The following is an 18170-nucleotide window of genomic DNA, read 5'->3' on the forward strand; positions in this document are numbered from 1 at the left end:
CGACCGGGAATCGAACTCAGACACCTTCAGCATGCTTTGAAGACGCGGACTCTAACCACTCGGCTAAGGAAGGCACAGAACCTTTGCAAGATCATTTACAAATATTCAATTTTGCTTTCTTCCAGCGCCGATACCAAACGGCCCTCTTCTGGGCGGAGAAAGTGACCGTTTTGAGTAATTACGACCCGCGGGACGTGTACTGGCAGGCTCAGTGCATGTTCCTGCTGCGAGAGTACCATCGGGCCGCGTACATAATTCGAAGCCGTGGTCTGGACAAGCGGAATCTGCTCTGCCACTATCTGGCCGCGGAATGTCTCACAGAGGCCAAGGAATACCAGGAAGCGCTGGATATTCTGAACTCATCCGACTGTGAAGTGCTGGCTAACAATTTGGGAACTGGACGGAAGGATGAGTCCACTTTCGGGGAGGATCCGGTGTTCGATGAACCGAACAAAAGCGACGTTTTGGCCTCGATATACTTCCTCAAGGGGAAGATCTTGGAAGCGATGGACAATCGGATTCTGGCCATGGATTGTTACGTACAGGCCCTGCACCGATCGGTGTACTGTTCGGAAGCTCTGGACGCCCTGGTCCAGCACGAGATGCTCATGGCCTGGGAGGAGAAGGAACTCATGCAGCACATTCCCATGGACCAGCAGTGCTCCGAAGCGGAACGGAAAATCCTCAAAAGGCTCTACGAGAGTAAGCTCAAAAAGTACTACGAATCGATCGCCCCAAGAACCAACATCGAACAAACACCGATAGGAACGATGAGCACGGATTTGCTGCACGAACTCACCGAGAAGATGAAGAACAGCAAAAACATCGAGAGCAACAAACCGGCCCCAGCTGCAGCCTCATCCCTCCCCAAGTGTTTCACCACGCCAATTCCGAACAAAATTATGTCCCCGGCCAATAAGATCCTGGACGAGATTAAGAACTCCCCGTCCTATTTGATACAGTCGTCCCTTTCCAGAGCTTCCTCCATCCTTGGATCAGGAGGAGGTGGAACCGGAAGTGGTGGTGGTGGTGGAAGTGCTGCTGTCCGGCAAGAGACGCCCTATCGGATCAACCGGCCAATCAGCATGAAGAGCCCGTCGGCCATCAACTTCCAGAGCTGCATCGATCGGTTGGACAGTTGTGTGGATTTGGTCGTGTCGAAGGCGGAGAAGTTCTTCTACAACTGCGACTACAAGAAGTGCATGCAGATCATCGATGAGTGAGTACCGCTTTTCGATTAATTGACGTTTTAAGTGAGACTGAAATTGTGAAATATTTATTACCTTCCAAGATATTTCCAAAGTTCCTTACAGGAATGGGTCACGACATAAAAATTAACATATATGAATATAGTACACCGTGGAATGGGTTTGAAAACTGTTCGACTGAATTTTGCTAAAGCTAACCAGGAATTTCCACTACTTTGCTTTGGTTTATCAAACCTTACATTTCTTCGATTACAGTGCAGCTTGGATTATTTTAGAGAACTGTTCGAAAATTAAACTGGATATGGGATGATAAACTAAGAGATCATCACATTTTAGACCTAGACTTACTTTGTCGAAGACGGATCTTGGGGTATCCGCGTTGCATGCTCACTAGCGTCACCTGGTAGAAAGTTCTGAAACTTGAGGCCCTTCAATTTATTCATTTCATTTATTTAGTTAACATCTACTCAGATAACACCGAGGCCTTTCACATGTTAGCCCTTAATCTAATGGAAATTTTCTAAATAATCAGGATCCTGGGATAATTCCATTTCAGGATAGCATTCCTATTTGTTCACTTAACCGATTCTATCGGGGCATAATCCGATAACCATCGAAGGGTCAGGAAGTTGTTTAGCGTATCTGTCAAAGATAAGCATTTAGGAGCGGAATTAAAAGGTACCCGGTACTCCATCTACTTTAAAGTTTCTCTATTTGAGATTCTGCTCAGAGGATTCGAACATTCATTAAAGAGTTTTATTTGTTGTTTGGTGGCTCATACAAATCAAATTAAAAAAAATCTTATACTATACCCTCCAAGTTTGCTCATTTGAACCCCCAGAAGCGAAAGTTTTAACACCAGAGAATAGTAACATTTCATGCTGGGACTCACCAAGAAATTCCACCTGAGATTTCTTCAAGTGTCCAAGTGTCCCCAAAAATTTGTTCTGATTATTTTCTGTGATATCACACTAAAATTATTTATGGACCGATGCACGAGTTGACGTTTGACGTTTGAGCGGTGCCGTGTGATTTATGTAGCAATGGAAATCAGTGAATTCGGCACTGCTCAAACGTCAAATTAGTGAATTAGTGCATTTGTCCATAAATCATCGAAAATTTAAAATTTTAACTAATACCACTAGTTTACAACATTTCTGAACTTAGTAAGCTGAGCTCCATTTTCAATGTAAAATCGTACGCTGAATCCAAAAAAAAAATGTCAAAAAAATTCACAGTAGAACCGTTTTTGAGATACGCTCAATATTTGATTTTTTTGGTTTTTCAAAAAAGTACATTTGCTAAAATTGATGTATTTCCGGATTTAGAGCACCAAATCTAAACTTTTTTTTAGCAAAATAAAGCTAATTAAATGTGCTTTCTACCGTCTGAACATCACTTTGTTGTGCAAATTACGGTTTTCTAGATATTTATGGCATAATCAAATTTTTTCGATATTTTTGAGTAAAATTTAACCAAATTTTCAACTTTTAGCTAAGTTTTAATCACGATGCTGATGTTTTAAAATTCGTTTATCATGTTGAACTCAAGGTATGTAAAAAACCAAAAGAAAAAAGTACCTAATGACTGAAATCGGTTGAAAATTGAAGATGTTATGGCATTTTTTGTAGAACACTTGAATTTTGAAGTTTTTACGATTTTCAAGCGATCTCAACAACATGAAGAAAATTTAATGCATTTTCATTTAGATTTGCTTAAACTTTCAACAGTTAATAAGTCTTAGTTAAGATTTAATGTTGTGTCATCAATCCATAATTTTAGATCACGACTAATCTGTAAAAAGGGCGTGTGTATTAACAGAGCTTCTACTTCACTCAGAACATAAGTTTTATCTCTACTTATTATCTCTACAACAATCAGTTCATTTCATATATTTCAAAGCTTCCTTAAATTAAGCTATAAATTCACATGTAAAAAATATATGTTTAAAAATGGTTGTTTGAATCACTCCGTCTGTTATGCTTGCAATTTGTTTCTCGAAAGAGAAACCAACAATAATCGCCCATCATCGCTTCATCCCAAAATCCTTGATAACGACGTTCCATTATTTTCATTTGCTGATGAAAACGTTCCCCGTGCTCATCGCTTTCGTCGCCGAGGTTTTCAGGGAAAAAGTTCAAATGCGAGTGTAGGAAATGTATCTTCAGAGACATATTCACACCTGTTAAAATAAAATGTAAAATTTTACAGCTGAAAGTAAATAAAACAAAACTTTAAAATTTACCCATTCTCTTGTAGTTTTTGAGTAAATCGGCTACAATTTCTTCATAGTCTGGGCTCCTGGTGTTCCCCAAATACTCCGCAACTACACGCTGGAACGATTTCCATGCTTCGGCTTCATGATTGTTCAATACGGTGTAGAAATCTTCATTCGAAAGCTGGTCCTTCCTTGTTAAGCGCCTTTACAAAATTCTTGAACAACCCAAGCTTTATGTGCAGTGGTGGGAGTATTATCTGTTCCTTCGCTACGAGAGGATGGCACCTTACATTCTCTTGACCAATTGTAAAAGACTTTCGTTCGGGCCAATTTTCCCGAACGTAATGTTGTTTACGTGCTCGGCTATCCCATTTGCAAAGAAAACACATGAACTTAGTATATCCCTGTTGCAAGCCAGTCAACATTGCAACAACTTTGAGATCTGAGCATATTTTCCAATTATGTTGGTTGTAGCATATCAGGTCAAGTATAAAAGCCATCGATTCGTATGATTCCTTCATGTTCACGGCATGAACTAGCGGAATCGAAGGCTTATTGTTCCCTTGATGCAGCAGAACAGCTTTTAAACTTAATTTACTACTGTCGATAAACAAACGCCATTCAGAAAGATCATATGGTTCACCGAATTCTTCAAACAAGCCTCTTATGTCATGGCAAAAGCAAGCACTGTCTTTTTTGGAAAAATATTTTCCAAATTTTTCATGACGCTTTCTGTAGGAAGTAACTTTTGTATCAGCAGAAAGAAAGTTTCGTTCCATCAAGCGCGATGCCAACAATTCTGATTTTTCTTTTGATAAGTCCAAGTCCCTTATCAAGTCATTGAGTTCCGCTTGTGTAAACAGCATCGGCTTTCTTTCATATTCCACGTCGCTTTCATCAAAGGGTGGTTCGTCACTGTCATCCACTGAAGGCTCTCGTTTTCGCTTTGGACAAACAGGATGAGGAGATGAATCTTCATGTGGAATCGGTTTTGTCATTGATTGAACTTGTGGATATTCAACTGCTTTGTGACGTCCGTGTTGCATGACTTTGGTTAAGCAGAAATAACAATCCGCTGCATGACAAAATGGTTGGCGCCATATTGTCGGTACAACAAAGGACAAATGGCGGCTGGTACAAGATTTGTTAGTTAGTTAGTTAGTAAATAGCACTTGTTAGTCATTTGAATGTAGAAAATTAAATAATTACCTTTCTCCAGACATCCATCTAGCCAAGCATGTTTTGCACGAACTACACACAACGTTTGGAGTCCACGTTTTGTCGAGGTTTTTGGGATCAGTTTTGAAATAAAGCCGATATGCAGTTTGCAATGAACTAGTAAAATTTACCGGTGTCGTAAAAATGTAGTTTTCGCAGACGAAACAAAATTTTCGCGGATCATTTTTGCACTTAAATTCACGCTTTGCCGCACACATTGTTTCACTATGTTCAACAAACAGTACTACCTGTCAACAATGTTTTCCCTGCGACGAAAGTGCTGCCAAAATCATTTTGTCATAACAAAGTTATAACGTTCAAACGCCAAACACACAAGCAGCATAAACTTATCATTAAACTTGAAACCACATCAAAAATAGTTATAACCACATCAAAACAGTTAAAGGACCAAACATTTCAGGAATCAGTCAGGAATTTATATTTCTTGTATCACATTAATCGCCATGATCATTCAGCCGTTGAGCCAGCAACACTGAAGAAAGCTTGACATCGCAGTAGCCTGAACTTTCGTATGCCATAATTGAACACGGATGGCTTCGGAAATTTTTCTTTTAAGTTGCATACAGTATGTAGCCAAGGCGGATACATCTTTTACGTTCTCAAATGAGCCCATGGCCTTATTTTATACACGTATTCATTGTAGTTTGTTTGCTGGATTTAATATTGAATCATAAAAAGTTCATCATCATCATTATTAGCTTGAAATATATCAAGACTCCATGTTAGTAAAACTGGCCTTTTTTAATATATACGCAAACACATAAATTCTGCTTTTACATACGCCCTTTTCATCAATTAGTCGTGATCCAAAATTAATAATTGATAAAACGGTTAACAAAGCATGGAATCTGTACTAAGAGTCATTCAAAGTGAAAAGATTTAGTGAAATTTATATGGATTTCGTCTTGTTGTTTTAAAAGGTCAAAACTTCAAAATTCAAGTGTTCTACAAAAAATGCCATAACATCTTCAATTTTCAACCGATTTCAGTCATTAGGTACTTTTTTCTTTTGGTTTTTTACATACCTTGAGTTCAACATGATAAACGAATTTTAAAACATCAGCATCGTGCTTAAAACTTAGCTAAAAGTTGAAAATTTGGTTAAATTTTACTCAAAAATATCGAAAAAATTTGATTATGCCATAAATATCTAGAAAACCGTAATTTGCACAACAAAGTGATGTTCAGACGGTAGAAAGCACATTTAATTAGCTTTATTTTGCTAAAAAAAGTTTAGATTTGGTGCTCTAAATCCGGAGATACATCAATTTTAGCAAATGTACTTTTTTGAAAAACCAAAAAAATCAAATATTGAGCGTATCTCAAAAACGGTTCTAGGGTGCCGGTACCAATGGTTGTAATGTACCAGTAGATTGGACTATGGAATAAAACGTACATTTTTCGATAAAAACGACATGTGCTATTTTTGGTGGATAGATCGCCTCTAGTTTAGTCGATTTGCCAAATTTCAGCTTTTTATCTTATCAAAAAGTCATGTAAATAATTAAGTTTACGTAAAAAATTGGCTCCCTTGCACCAATAGTAGCCGTCGTGTTCCAGTAGTGGATCAACGGTTGGAAGCAGTTTTTAAAATGGATGTATAAAAATGAAGAAAAGTCCCAGAGATGATCTTAATGGTTCATTCGAAAGATATTAGTTGCTGTTCCGAGGGAAAAATGTTAAACCTATGTAAAAATTTACCATTTTGTTTAAAATTCCTTGTATCATTCCCGAACGTCTACTACTGGAGCACTAGCGCAACTACTGGAACACGTGTACCAATAGTGGCTCAAGCGATTTTATGTTAAAAAAATAGTTTTATCGCTCTTTTTATATTTTTCCCATATAGTACAGGTTGAAATCTTTCTGTTAACGTCAAAATATCTTAGTTAGGGCTTTTCGTTATTTTGTTATGATTTTTTATAGCTTAGGTAGTCCACTAATGGCACCGGCACCCTACTGTGAATTTTTTTGACATTTTTTTTGGATTCAGCGTACGATTTTACATTGAAAATGAAGCTCAGCTATTAAAGTTCATGACTTTCATTTTTATTTGTAAACTAGTGATACCCTCTCCAAGGGTACATCTAGTCACTTCTCAAGAATTTATCCAGTGATTCCTTCATGAGTGAAGCTAAGTATGCTGTTTCGTTCAAGAAAAATAAGGAAATCCCTTGTCTGAATGGGTCAAGAAATTTCCTACAGAGAGCCGCCTTTCAAATGACATTTCTCCTCAAATGCCTACTGCGATCAGAAAAATGTGATTTTGTGGACCATTTCTTGGAAGCAATTTTCAACGCATCGAATCCTCATTTTTCAATCTCAGTGAGCGGAATTTTGCTAGGGATTCAATCACAAGATTGAATCCTTAAGCCTGATTCGCTGCTGACAAGTAATTTCTTGGCCTATCTTGATGCATGGGAAATTCCTGCAAGGAATCGATCAAGGAAGCGCTTTTTTCTGATCGCAGTACGCTGTTGAAAAGAGATGTCAGTTCAAACGGGAGTCGCTGTAGAAAATTTCTGCAAGGAATCGGCGAGAAATTTCTTTAGCGATTCCTGTTCAGCAGCAAATCAGGCTTTACTCATGAAGTGTCATCATTTTATCTCTATAAGGGAGATGTTTGTTTAAATTTAATGTGAAGTTCTGACAGTTACCCAGCTTTTTGCGAACGCTCATGGCCGCCACAAGTAAGCACACTTCCTGGTAGGAATCAAATGATTTAATATTTGGCTTTGGTTGTTTGAAAACCAAAAGTTTGATGATCGATCTTAAACGACCCAGACAAATATGGCAGGATCCCAACCAGGAAAAGAGCTTACTTGCGGTGACCATCGACGCTCTATAAATGCTTAATTGGTCTTGTTTTTATTATTTTTATGAAGTGATAAAAAAGGTATTCCTACTAGATTCTAGATTCTGCTAATTTGAAAAGGTTGAAATGCCTCAGAATCTATGAACTTCTGTGGTTTTAGTCTTGAATCTCGCTCGCAAGTTAAGTAAAGGAATAAGAAACAATGCTTCAACGTTATTCTTTACAAAACCGTTCAATAATAATAATTTTATTTTTGACATATTCCATTTATTACTCAGTATTTTTGGTGACGAATTTTTCAGCGATTAGCACATCTTTCTTAAGGGTTCCAACTGCATTATTGAAACAAATTTGAGTCAGTTTTATTTAAATTCCTGAATGAATGACCTTTGCAAACTGCACTCTTTGGATCATTACCACCAAAACTGAATGAGTTGGACTTCGACAGTTGGATTGGATTTGTCTGAATTATTTTCGCATTGTTTAGAGAAGATCAGATATTATATGAATGGTTTAACTTACAGATCCCTAGAATCAACACAATTTTCTCTCCAACGTCGCTGAAACATTCAAAATTCAAAATTATACTGAAGTAGATGTAAATATATGTCCTGTCAAACCAAAATAATAATTGACACTAAATCATCAACGGTAACAACAGGTCCGTCCCACTCGGGCTCAGATTGGGTACCACTTCTAGTACTGCATTTGGTCCCTCGGTAGTGCAAAAGGTACCCAAGTTTGACAGATCGCAGTACACTTTGAACGGCATTCTAGATTACCTTATGAGCCATAAAATTTTGGGCAACTGCAATGGATATGGGGGTCTTTAATTTGTCTTTGGTAACAACGTTACGCCAGACATAATCTAGGACGACATATTCATCATCAAAGATAATCCTCTCATACAAGAGCAAGATTCAAAGCATGCCTTGATCAAAAGAAATTGAGCGCGCGCAAACGATCTTGCCCTGGATGATTTGGATCTCAGCAGCTCTTGGAGTGAGATTTTTTGAAGACTGGAATTGATCAGAGAATACCTTTATAGTAGACCTATTCATTTGTCTGGAAATTTCCCAGTCAATCAGTACTTTGATTTTGTATGTCAAAATGAACTTCTGGTCAAAATTTCAGTCATTTTGGAGATAAATTAGGTGTGCTTCAAATCAATTATGTGTTTATGAGCTAATTTCATGTTTTAAAAATTCATAACTATCGAACGGAACACCAAAAATGATCGAAAATGCCTCTACACAGTAGTTGATTCAATTCTACGAACTTTTGTCGAACACACTTTTATGATTGGAGCAAGTTTTAACATAGTTTGGTAGAGATTTGTGCTTCGAGGTTCATGAAAATCGCTATTTTTAGGGAGTGTTATCTCTGAAAAACACACATGTATGAAAATTTAGGATTTTTAATTTCCAGAACATGATGACTATACATATCTAAAACTCAATCCCGATTTAAGTTAAAATTTATCTTACGAAAATAAATTATAAAAAATAGGAAATTGGGAAGCATTTTTATAAATCCGCTGTGGGTGAGCCAAGAGCACCACCGTGAGCTTTGGCGGGTGTAAAAAATGAACACGTTAGCACTGCTTTTTCTCAGTTGATGATGATGATTGTTTTCAAATCGTTCTGAATCGTCAATGAAATGCGATCCAAACAATCATCACTCGGAAAGAAAAAGCAATGCTAACTTGTTCAATTCATTCATTGGTTGGTACATGTGTCATGCGTGAATTAACTATCATCAGGTTGCGATGCGGTGTTCGATCTATGGGCATTTTTTGTAAATTATTGCCTAAAGCAACGTGTAATGCTGTTAATGGTTACTGTGGAGAACAAATCATGATCAAACAATGTTTAAACTCAATTTAATCTTATTTGCGTCTTCGACAAACTTCAACAGAATAGAATTTAGCTTTCAAATAGTGGTAATAGCAAGTGGTTTTGATTTGTCACATGCTAGTTATGATTTTTCAAACCTTGAAATTTGCCCTAAAACACATTTTTAACTTGAAGCATACTGAAATCTTCATAAAATTAGCTGGAAATTTGTCCAGACATTGTTCTTAGTAGGGTCAGGCGGGGCAAGATGAGCACCCTAAGGATTAGCGCGATTTAAGCCTACTTAAACGTTCTTATTTTGGTAAAATTGGTAACCATCCTTATCTTTTACATTATTACTTTGACCTCCAACCATTAAAAGTTTTAAAAAGTGATAAATAGTTTTCCAAATAATACGTTAAAAAATAGCTTTTTTATCATCGGTCAAAAAAAACTGCGGGGCAAGATGGGCACCCCCATAAAAAGATGCAATTTACTAAAGAAAACTATTATTTTTCAATGCTTGCAATATCCCAAGATATTATCTTTAATATCTGATAGTATTTATCTTCAACTAGCTTAGTTTTTAAAACTTTTATCAAAAAATAAATAACTTTTCATAGATTGCTAAGATTTCATTTAAAAATCGATTTAATTTGTTGTTTGTTTATATTTTTTTTTTATAAAAAATGTTTGTGCAAAGAGGATACCGCAAGTCAAGCCCCCAACTAAATGTGGTTCTATAATTTCACACTTTTACTTAATTTTGAACATGGTGCTCATCTTGCCCCAAGGGTGTAAATTTATTAATATAATCAAAACAATTGAAATATTTTTTTAAATTTGATAAAATTTTTGCTCCTGATTATCTACAGAAGATTATTCTATAAGTATACGGCCAAAAACGTATGAATTTAATGGTTTACGCAACAAAAATATCACTTTTAAATGAACAAATCTTATATGAAAAAGTAAATTTTTGGTCTTCTATGTATTTTTGACAATATTTACGTTGTGCTGTTGATTTTTTAGCTGAAATTTATGGCCATCATATCAATTTAATGATATTCATCAGAACCCCAAATAATTTATTGAAAAAAATCGGTAGGAACGACACAAACTAGGGGTGCTCATCTTGCCCCGGGTGCTCATCTTGCCCCACATTCCCCTATAAAAACCTTGCTCTGAACATTTTACTAAGGCACTAGGGTGTTCAGTGGAACTGAAAAATCCGTTTCCAGATGAAAAGTCTTGCTAAAGAAAATAGTTCAACATCTTGTTATTTTGTCCAGCTTGTAAGCCAGATGTTCTATAAGTTGCTGGTTTCAAACGCTTTTCATTGACCTAAAATTACGATGAATAATTAGATTATTAAACAAGAAACAATATTGGTACGAAAATATTTCATGTCCTGCGCTGTCGAGAAAACTTGCTGTATAGCTTCTGGACGAACCTGTGAATTTCAAAAATTGAGTCGAAAATTTTAACTGATGGCTGACTTGTTTTTGGATTACCAACGGTGTGCAGATATCGAAGTTGGGTTTTCCCATTCTGGACGTATGAGACATATCAATAGGCTAAATCGTTTTTATTTAAATTGGCAATTTTACCTTGTTTTATTTCTTTGGCAGCTATTTGTAGTTATACCTATTGTATGGATTGAGGTGTACTATAGAAGATATCAAATAAGCAGAAGGGCATATAGTGATTCTATAACATTCCCCCGAAAACCATTACCCAGAATTGCGTTCCCCAGAGTGCACCATCTCCAGGAAGCTATACACTGGACCAAGTATTCATGCCAAATTTATCTGAAAAGACATATAGTTTTTTTCCATGTAGCTTTTCACATAACGTTCATCAATTTGCAATATAAACTGTTGCTTTTTAATTTTGATTACATTCATCAGATAAAACACTTACATTTGATTATGAATACATATGTGAATTATTGGATTTTGTTAATGAATTCCATGTGAAATTCAAATGAAAGGTATTCATTTTATTCGTGATTTTCATATGATCGTTTAATAAATTTAAAAAGCAAAATTCTAGATTTTGGGGTTTGTTCTACTAAATATAAGAAAAATATGATTTTCATTTAAATTTATTTATTCAATATATTATATGCGTTTATTCGTATCACTTTTTGCATTGGATAAAGATCAAGTTTGATATTAATCGAAAGCATCAATAATATCAACAAAGAATATTGAACAATCCGATTCCAAGTCTGTTGCTTCCTGCCATGATCCATCGCCTGAGGATTGTAAAATTTTGGTTGATTGGTTCCTCTGTTTTTCTGTAAACTTAAGATTCAAAAACGAATTATTATTTAATTATTTTGTACGTGACTCTCGCACTTACCTTTTTAGTCGTTAAACAATTAATTTGCTCACAAATATTAAAAACTAGGGGTCCCGGCAAATTTCGTCTTGCCATCATGTAGGCTGTTGAATCGTTGGATCGTCCCATACAAAATGATTGTTCCGTTCCCGCTCGTTTTTCTGTCCTTCCCGGTGAATATTCTGGGATTTTTATACACACAAACACGTCGGAACACTTGACGAACAAAACGGAAAAAAAAATCATTTAAATCCGTTGACCCGTTCGGAAGCCATTTCGTGACATACAAACACATTCCATTTTTATTTATTTAGATGTTGTCATTAGCATCTTGAGAATACTGTTTTGGAAACTTAAATGTTCATATCTGCAATTCACATAATTATTATCGGATAATACACATGGCTTTTGTTCACATACAATTTACAATATTGGCCAATAAATATGATAGGGAATTTTAATGAGGTTTATGCACTTATCAAATGAGTATTAATGGATACACATAACATGGATAGGGTTTAAATGATTCTTGATGTATGTTACTTTTTTAATACCTTTCATGATATTTCTTGGTTCAGTGTATGCATATTCATTTTATTTTTTAAATTTTTCGTGAGTCACTGATGTGACGGGCTTAAGTCTGATGTGACAAAACAAATACGTACGCAGGGGGATTACGTGCATAATGAGCACACGGGGCGAAATGGACACCCCCTTTATCTATGGGAATATGCATATTTCATCAACATTTTATAGATTTTACGAAATCTGTTTTGTATATGAACTTTTTGACGGTATAAAAGTTTACGCTTTGCTTCAATTGTCCACTGAAATTCTACTATATTTTTTTCTCAAATAAGTTTATCAACAAAACGGGGGAAGAATTTAATTTTTCAGCAACGTAACCACCCTAGAGACTTTTGTTCTTGCTAATGTGGTAGAGGGGGAGCACTTTTACATATCAGTACGTTTGACCCCCATTAATAATTAAGTTTTTACAAAATTCCACGAAAGTGTTCATTAGACTGATGCAAATTTTGAAGTTTTTGTTCCCCTATGCTTAAACGGTGTCAATTATGATGAAAATAATTCTTTCAAAATTTAAAGTGATTTCGAAGAAATTTGGTTATGCACAGGCCATTTGAAGTTTCTATGGAAATTACTATGGAAAAGACAAACCTTTTGGGTTAAGTCCTCTAACTGCTCGTAATATGGAATTATGGAAAAGTGAACAAACTCTACTCATGTGAAATCTTCCCAGCTACAACTTTGCCGAAAACCACATTTTGATGGGACGTAAGGATAATTTGTTATTAATGATAACAAAGTCTAAATCATGCTGAGATGATCATTCAATTACTTTCAGAGCAACACGGCTGTTTTGCTGTAGAACAACCTGGATTACTTTGATCTATTCTACTCGCCAGGAGCACCACTGCTGCCTTCCGAGCAGTTGGTTAAGCATGCAAAATCCAAACCTAGTTTATGATTAGGAATCGCAATTTATCCTTGAATCCTATCAAAACGTGGTCTTCAGCAAAGTTGTAGCTGAAAAGATTTCACATGAGCAGAGGTTGTTCACTTTTCCATAAAATATTATGTCGAAGAGATAGAGGCGTGAACACAAAAACGTTGGCGTTTTCCATAGTAATCTCCATATTAACTTCAAATGGCTTGTGCACAGTCAAATTTCTTCCGAATCATTTCAAACTTTGGGAAGATGCTTTTTACCATAATATAATTCGTTTAAGCATAGGGGAGCCAACATTTCAAAATTTGCATTACTCTATTGGATACCCAATGCTGCAACGGCTACCAATATCATCGAAAGTTGCAATGCTGGAGGTTTTTAATCTATCTGGGACAACGGTACATTCCCCGATCAATGGAAGCTAGGAACAATAATGCCAATTCCCAAACCTGACTCGTATTGATTAGGCGCAGCGGTTTGGTTTTATATAATGTGTGTATTGGTTAGTAGTTGGAATAAGAATGAAGAAGAAAAAGAAGACGTCACTTCCTCTATGGGTGCTTTGATCATGAACATGGACTTCTGGGTGCTTAGATCAACACCCCCGCTCAACCGAAGAGATTCAGCTTCTCCCGAAGATTTGCAAATGGTCCTGCTGGTAGGCCTTTGGTAAATATATCAGCAACTTGTTCTTTTGTAGATACATAAACTGGCCGAATAATCTTGTTCTAGATGCATTCTCGAATAAAGTGGAATCGAATATCTACATGCTTCATTCTTCGATGATCCCGAGGCTCCTCAGTAATTCGTATGCACGATTGATTGTCCTCAAATATTCTCGTCGGTTCGGAAATATCAACGCCAAATTCTTGTAGCACATTTTTTAGCCAAATTGCTTCACATGCTGCTTGACTTAATGAAACGTACTCTGCTTCTGTCGAGGAAAGAGCTACGGTGTTCTGTTTTCTTGTAGTCCACGAAACGATTGCATCATGGATTTTGAATGTAAAGCCAGAAATAGATCGCCTGTCCTCACCATCGTTTTCCCAATCTGCATCTGCGTACCTATCAGCGGACTGGAATCAGCTCTGCGGCGGTACACTAATCCATAATCTCTGGTCCCTTTTAGGTAGCGTAAAACCCTTTTCAGGTGGTTCCAGTGCTCATCTGTAGGTGCTGCTTGATATCGACTGAAAGTGTTGACTGAAACGGCACACCATGTTCCGATCTCCTTCCTAAAATCCCTCTGGCTGGTACATGTAAATTTCTTCCTTCAAATTTCCATTCAGAAACGCCGTTTTTACGTCCATTTGATGTATGGTGTACTTGAATTGATTCGCTATACTCAGCATAATCCACTTGTGCGTATGTTTCTGTATAATCATAATTCTTCTTCTGCGAATATCCTTTGGCAACAAGCCGTGCTTTATACCTTTCAATGTTGCCGTTGTCATCACGTTTGATCCGGAATACCCATTTACAATCTACGATGTTTTTCTCTTTTGGCTTCGGATGCAAAGTCCAAGTTCCGTTTTTCTTTAAACTCTGCAACTCGCTTTCAATCGCTTCCTTCCATCGGTCCCAATCATCTCTCTTATTTAGCTCAGCAATGTTATTCGGTATTTCTTCAACAAAAGCTTCTGCATTCAACGCATAGGCCATCGGAGTTTCAACACTGCTATAGAACACGTGGTAGTCATTCATCCAGACAGGAGGATTCGTCAATCGCTTCGATACTGGTTGATCACTGAATGATTCATCAACAGCATGTACTCTCTGCCGTCTCGGATCAGCTACAACATCTTCAACATTTCCAGCTTGTTCGACACCTGCAGCTTCTATAATATCCTGTTCATTTTCATTGTTATTCTGAATTTGTCGTATTTGATTTTCATCTTGTACTTTAGCTTCAAAATGAAGCTAAAGTACAAGATGAAAATCAAATACGACAAATTCAGAATAACAATGAAAATGAACAGGATATTATAGAAGCTGCAGGTGTCGAACAAGCTGGAAATGTTGAAGATCTATCACGGGTACATTATCGGTTTGCGGTTCTTCTTCTTCCAGTTCATCATTGAAATCTCTTGAACGTGTCGGAGGTTTTCTGCTATTCTCATCAGACACGACATCTCTGCTCACAAATATTTTCCGGGGATCAAAGATTCTGTAGCCGTTCGTTGCATAGCCAACCATGTAGTTCCTCTCAGACCTTGGATCAAACTTTCCTCTGCATTGCTTCGGCACATGGGTGTGTGCAACTGCACCAAACACTCTCAAATTGTCGGTATCGGGTTTCTTAGGCTGTGAACCGTTTCACCAGTTCGTTTAACTATTAGTTAAAATTTGACATTTCGATAGTTATTTTCCCCTCAAATAGTTAAATTGAACATCGCAGTCGACCCATTTGAGCTTTGACAGTCGAGTAGTTATTTCAGAACGAAGTTGACAGATGGTTAGTTATTCTCAAATTCACGGGAGCAAAAAATAACTTTCGAACTGTCAAGTTTAACCATGCTCCAAAGCAGGGTTATTTCTAACCGGAGGGGAAATAACTATCGACCTGTCAAATTTTACCTAAAAGTTAAACGAACTGGTGAAACGGTTTACAGCCTTAGTGTACCAAACTTCGTAGGGGGTCTTCAAAACTTCCAGCGCACTGGTTGGACTACGATTTGACAAATGTGCAGCCGTTAGGACAGCTTCTAGCATAGCATAGCATAGCATAGACTGACTGTACATGTCAATGGTTGCTACTCCGTGATTGATCCGAACCGGTGAGAATTGCACTTCGATCCAAATGAATAAGGGATGGGATTTTCCGCATATTCTCGAAGTGCAATTTTAGCAGCTACAGTCAGTTGGGAAGGGTAAGGAACGTTATTGTGTAATGATCGTTGCTTCTAAAGACCGAGAATACCTCTGCATCTCCACAATCATCACGGGACAGGTTGATAAGTGAGGAAGGAAAAAGATCTGGCAGTCACCTTTGGTCGGTGATGCGATCCATGGATTAGGAGGGAAAATACGAAACTTAAAACTAGTGTTGCATTTTTGTATCGCAGTAAAAATATATTGAGAGAAATTATAAAAAAAGTCGACATTCATAATATCGAACTATTCAGAGGTTATTTTTAGTAATGACGAAGACAAAAAGATTGCGTGTTTTAAAAGTGTATGTAACAGAAATAAGGGTATTGTCGACACATGTAATGACAAACCATTCAAAGTATGTTTGAAAATTAAAATAAAATTTTAAAAAAAAGTTACGTTGCAACAAAAAAATGTCTTACGTCGACATTCATAATGTCGAACTATTCAAAGGTTATTTTGATCAATGACGAAAACATAATGAGCAATTCTCGCTGAAACCAGGCCGCCATCGGCACCCATCGTTAGAATTCCAATTTTATGTCACTGATCGCTAGTTTTCGATAAAACTTAAGGGTGGTCCTTTCTGTTTTCTCAAATTGGTGGACCCCTCGTACGCCAGCTAGCTGAACACTTTGCGGAAAAGCGCATTTTTAGATAAATCTTGTGTATTTCTTCACGGGATATGTCTCATATTTCGCTTGGAACACATAGCAAACTTAGTGGCATCGTATAGAGAAAGGATATAGCTTTCATTTGAACTTGAAAAAAATTTGGCGGCCATTTTGAATTTGGCCGCCATCTTGAATTTTGTTAGAAAAATCGATTTTTCACCATTAGCGCACCGCCAGTTTTGAATTCTGAGATCACCATCAGAAAGCTGAGGAAAAATTGCGTAAGATAGGCTACAGAAACTAGGTGTGCAATGGTATTTACCCTATCAAATGAACGATTTTCTAAATCATGTTATACGATTTTGACGTATTTGGCGAGTGCAATCAATACAAACATCATTTTTTGTACAACAAAGAAACAAGTTTTCAACCTTTGGTGTTTTATTCGAGTCGAGTAAAGAATAAGAATATCATTTTTAGTGAAATAATCTGGCGGCCATCTTGGATTTTGACGCCATCTTGATTTTGAGTAGTAGAATTTATTTTTCACCTTGATAGCACTCAGCATGTCGAATTTAGAGGTTACCAATAAAAAAAGGTTACGTATACTCTTCTTATTATTCTTCATTTTACTGACGTTACATCCCTACTGGAACCGAGCCTGATACTCAGCTTTATTAGTTATAAATCCCGGTTATTAAACAGGAATTTTCTTTTTTAATGCGATTTCTGACAACAGAATAATTCTTCGACATATCTTTGAGTTCAGTAATAATGAATAAATAAATTCAATAAATGAAAACCGTCAAAAAACATTGATTGTATTAAACAAACATTTTTTTACCCTATGCATTGTTGTTCATTGTATTAAGTTTATAGATTGCGTGTCGGGACATTAGTAAGCCTTGTGGTAATATCTGTAGCTCTAACGTAAAACATTGACAAAAGTGCATTAATTTATAATGAAAGTCTTAAATTTTTAAGCAAAAAACATCCTTGATTTTCTAAGTCATAAAGTATCGTTTTTAGTACCGCCCAACATGCATGTGAAAAATAGCGAAATTGAATGATGAGAAGCAGGTTTTGTTCTAATGTGGACGTAATGCCAAAAGGCAGGTGTATAATTTCGAGGTTAGAAAAACTGGCGGCCATCTTGGCTTTCGACGCCATCTTGGTTTTTAGAAGTTGCATGATTTTTTACCATCTCAGTGTTCATCATGTTGAATTATAAGGCCTCCGTTAAAAAAAAAACAATCAGATTCTATCTTTCTTATCTTATCTCAGCTGTTCAATTGATTGTTTATTTGTATCAATGGTTTTAGACCAAATAAATGAAAGAAATAATGCTATTTTACAACTCGAAGATATGCAGAAGAATCATTCAGGTAGCAAATAAGCGTTAAAAAATCCTATTTGACAATTTGTTTTTAAAACTAGTTAAGCTGAAGGGCTGGCTCTGTTCCAGTAGGGACGTAACGTGAGGAAAAAGAAGAATAAGTGTAACGGTAGCATTGAAATTTAACATGTTGAGTGCTAACAAGGTAAAAACTCAT

At 36.6% G+C, this 18170-nt stretch overlaps 1 protein-coding gene across 1 annotated transcript in view; it reads left to right on the top strand.

Moving 5' to 3' along the window:
• LOC5578915 (cell division cycle protein 16 homolog) overlaps positions 1-18170 on the top strand; it is a 44883-nt gene that overhangs the window by 760 nt on the left and 25953 nt on the right. The window contains exon 2 of the mRNA XM_021838383.1: positions 126-1219. Coding sequence (XP_021694075.1) covers positions 126-1219 — 1094 coding nt within the window. The remainder of the gene's footprint in view (positions 1-125; positions 1220-18170) is intronic.

This window comes from Aedes aegypti, chromosome 1 (genome assembly GCF_002204515.2).
Source record: "Aedes aegypti strain LVP_AGWG chromosome 1, AaegL5.0 Primary Assembly, whole genome shotgun sequence".
In the NCBI taxonomy this organism is placed as follows: Eukaryota; Metazoa; Arthropoda; class Insecta; order Diptera; family Culicidae; genus Aedes; species Aedes aegypti.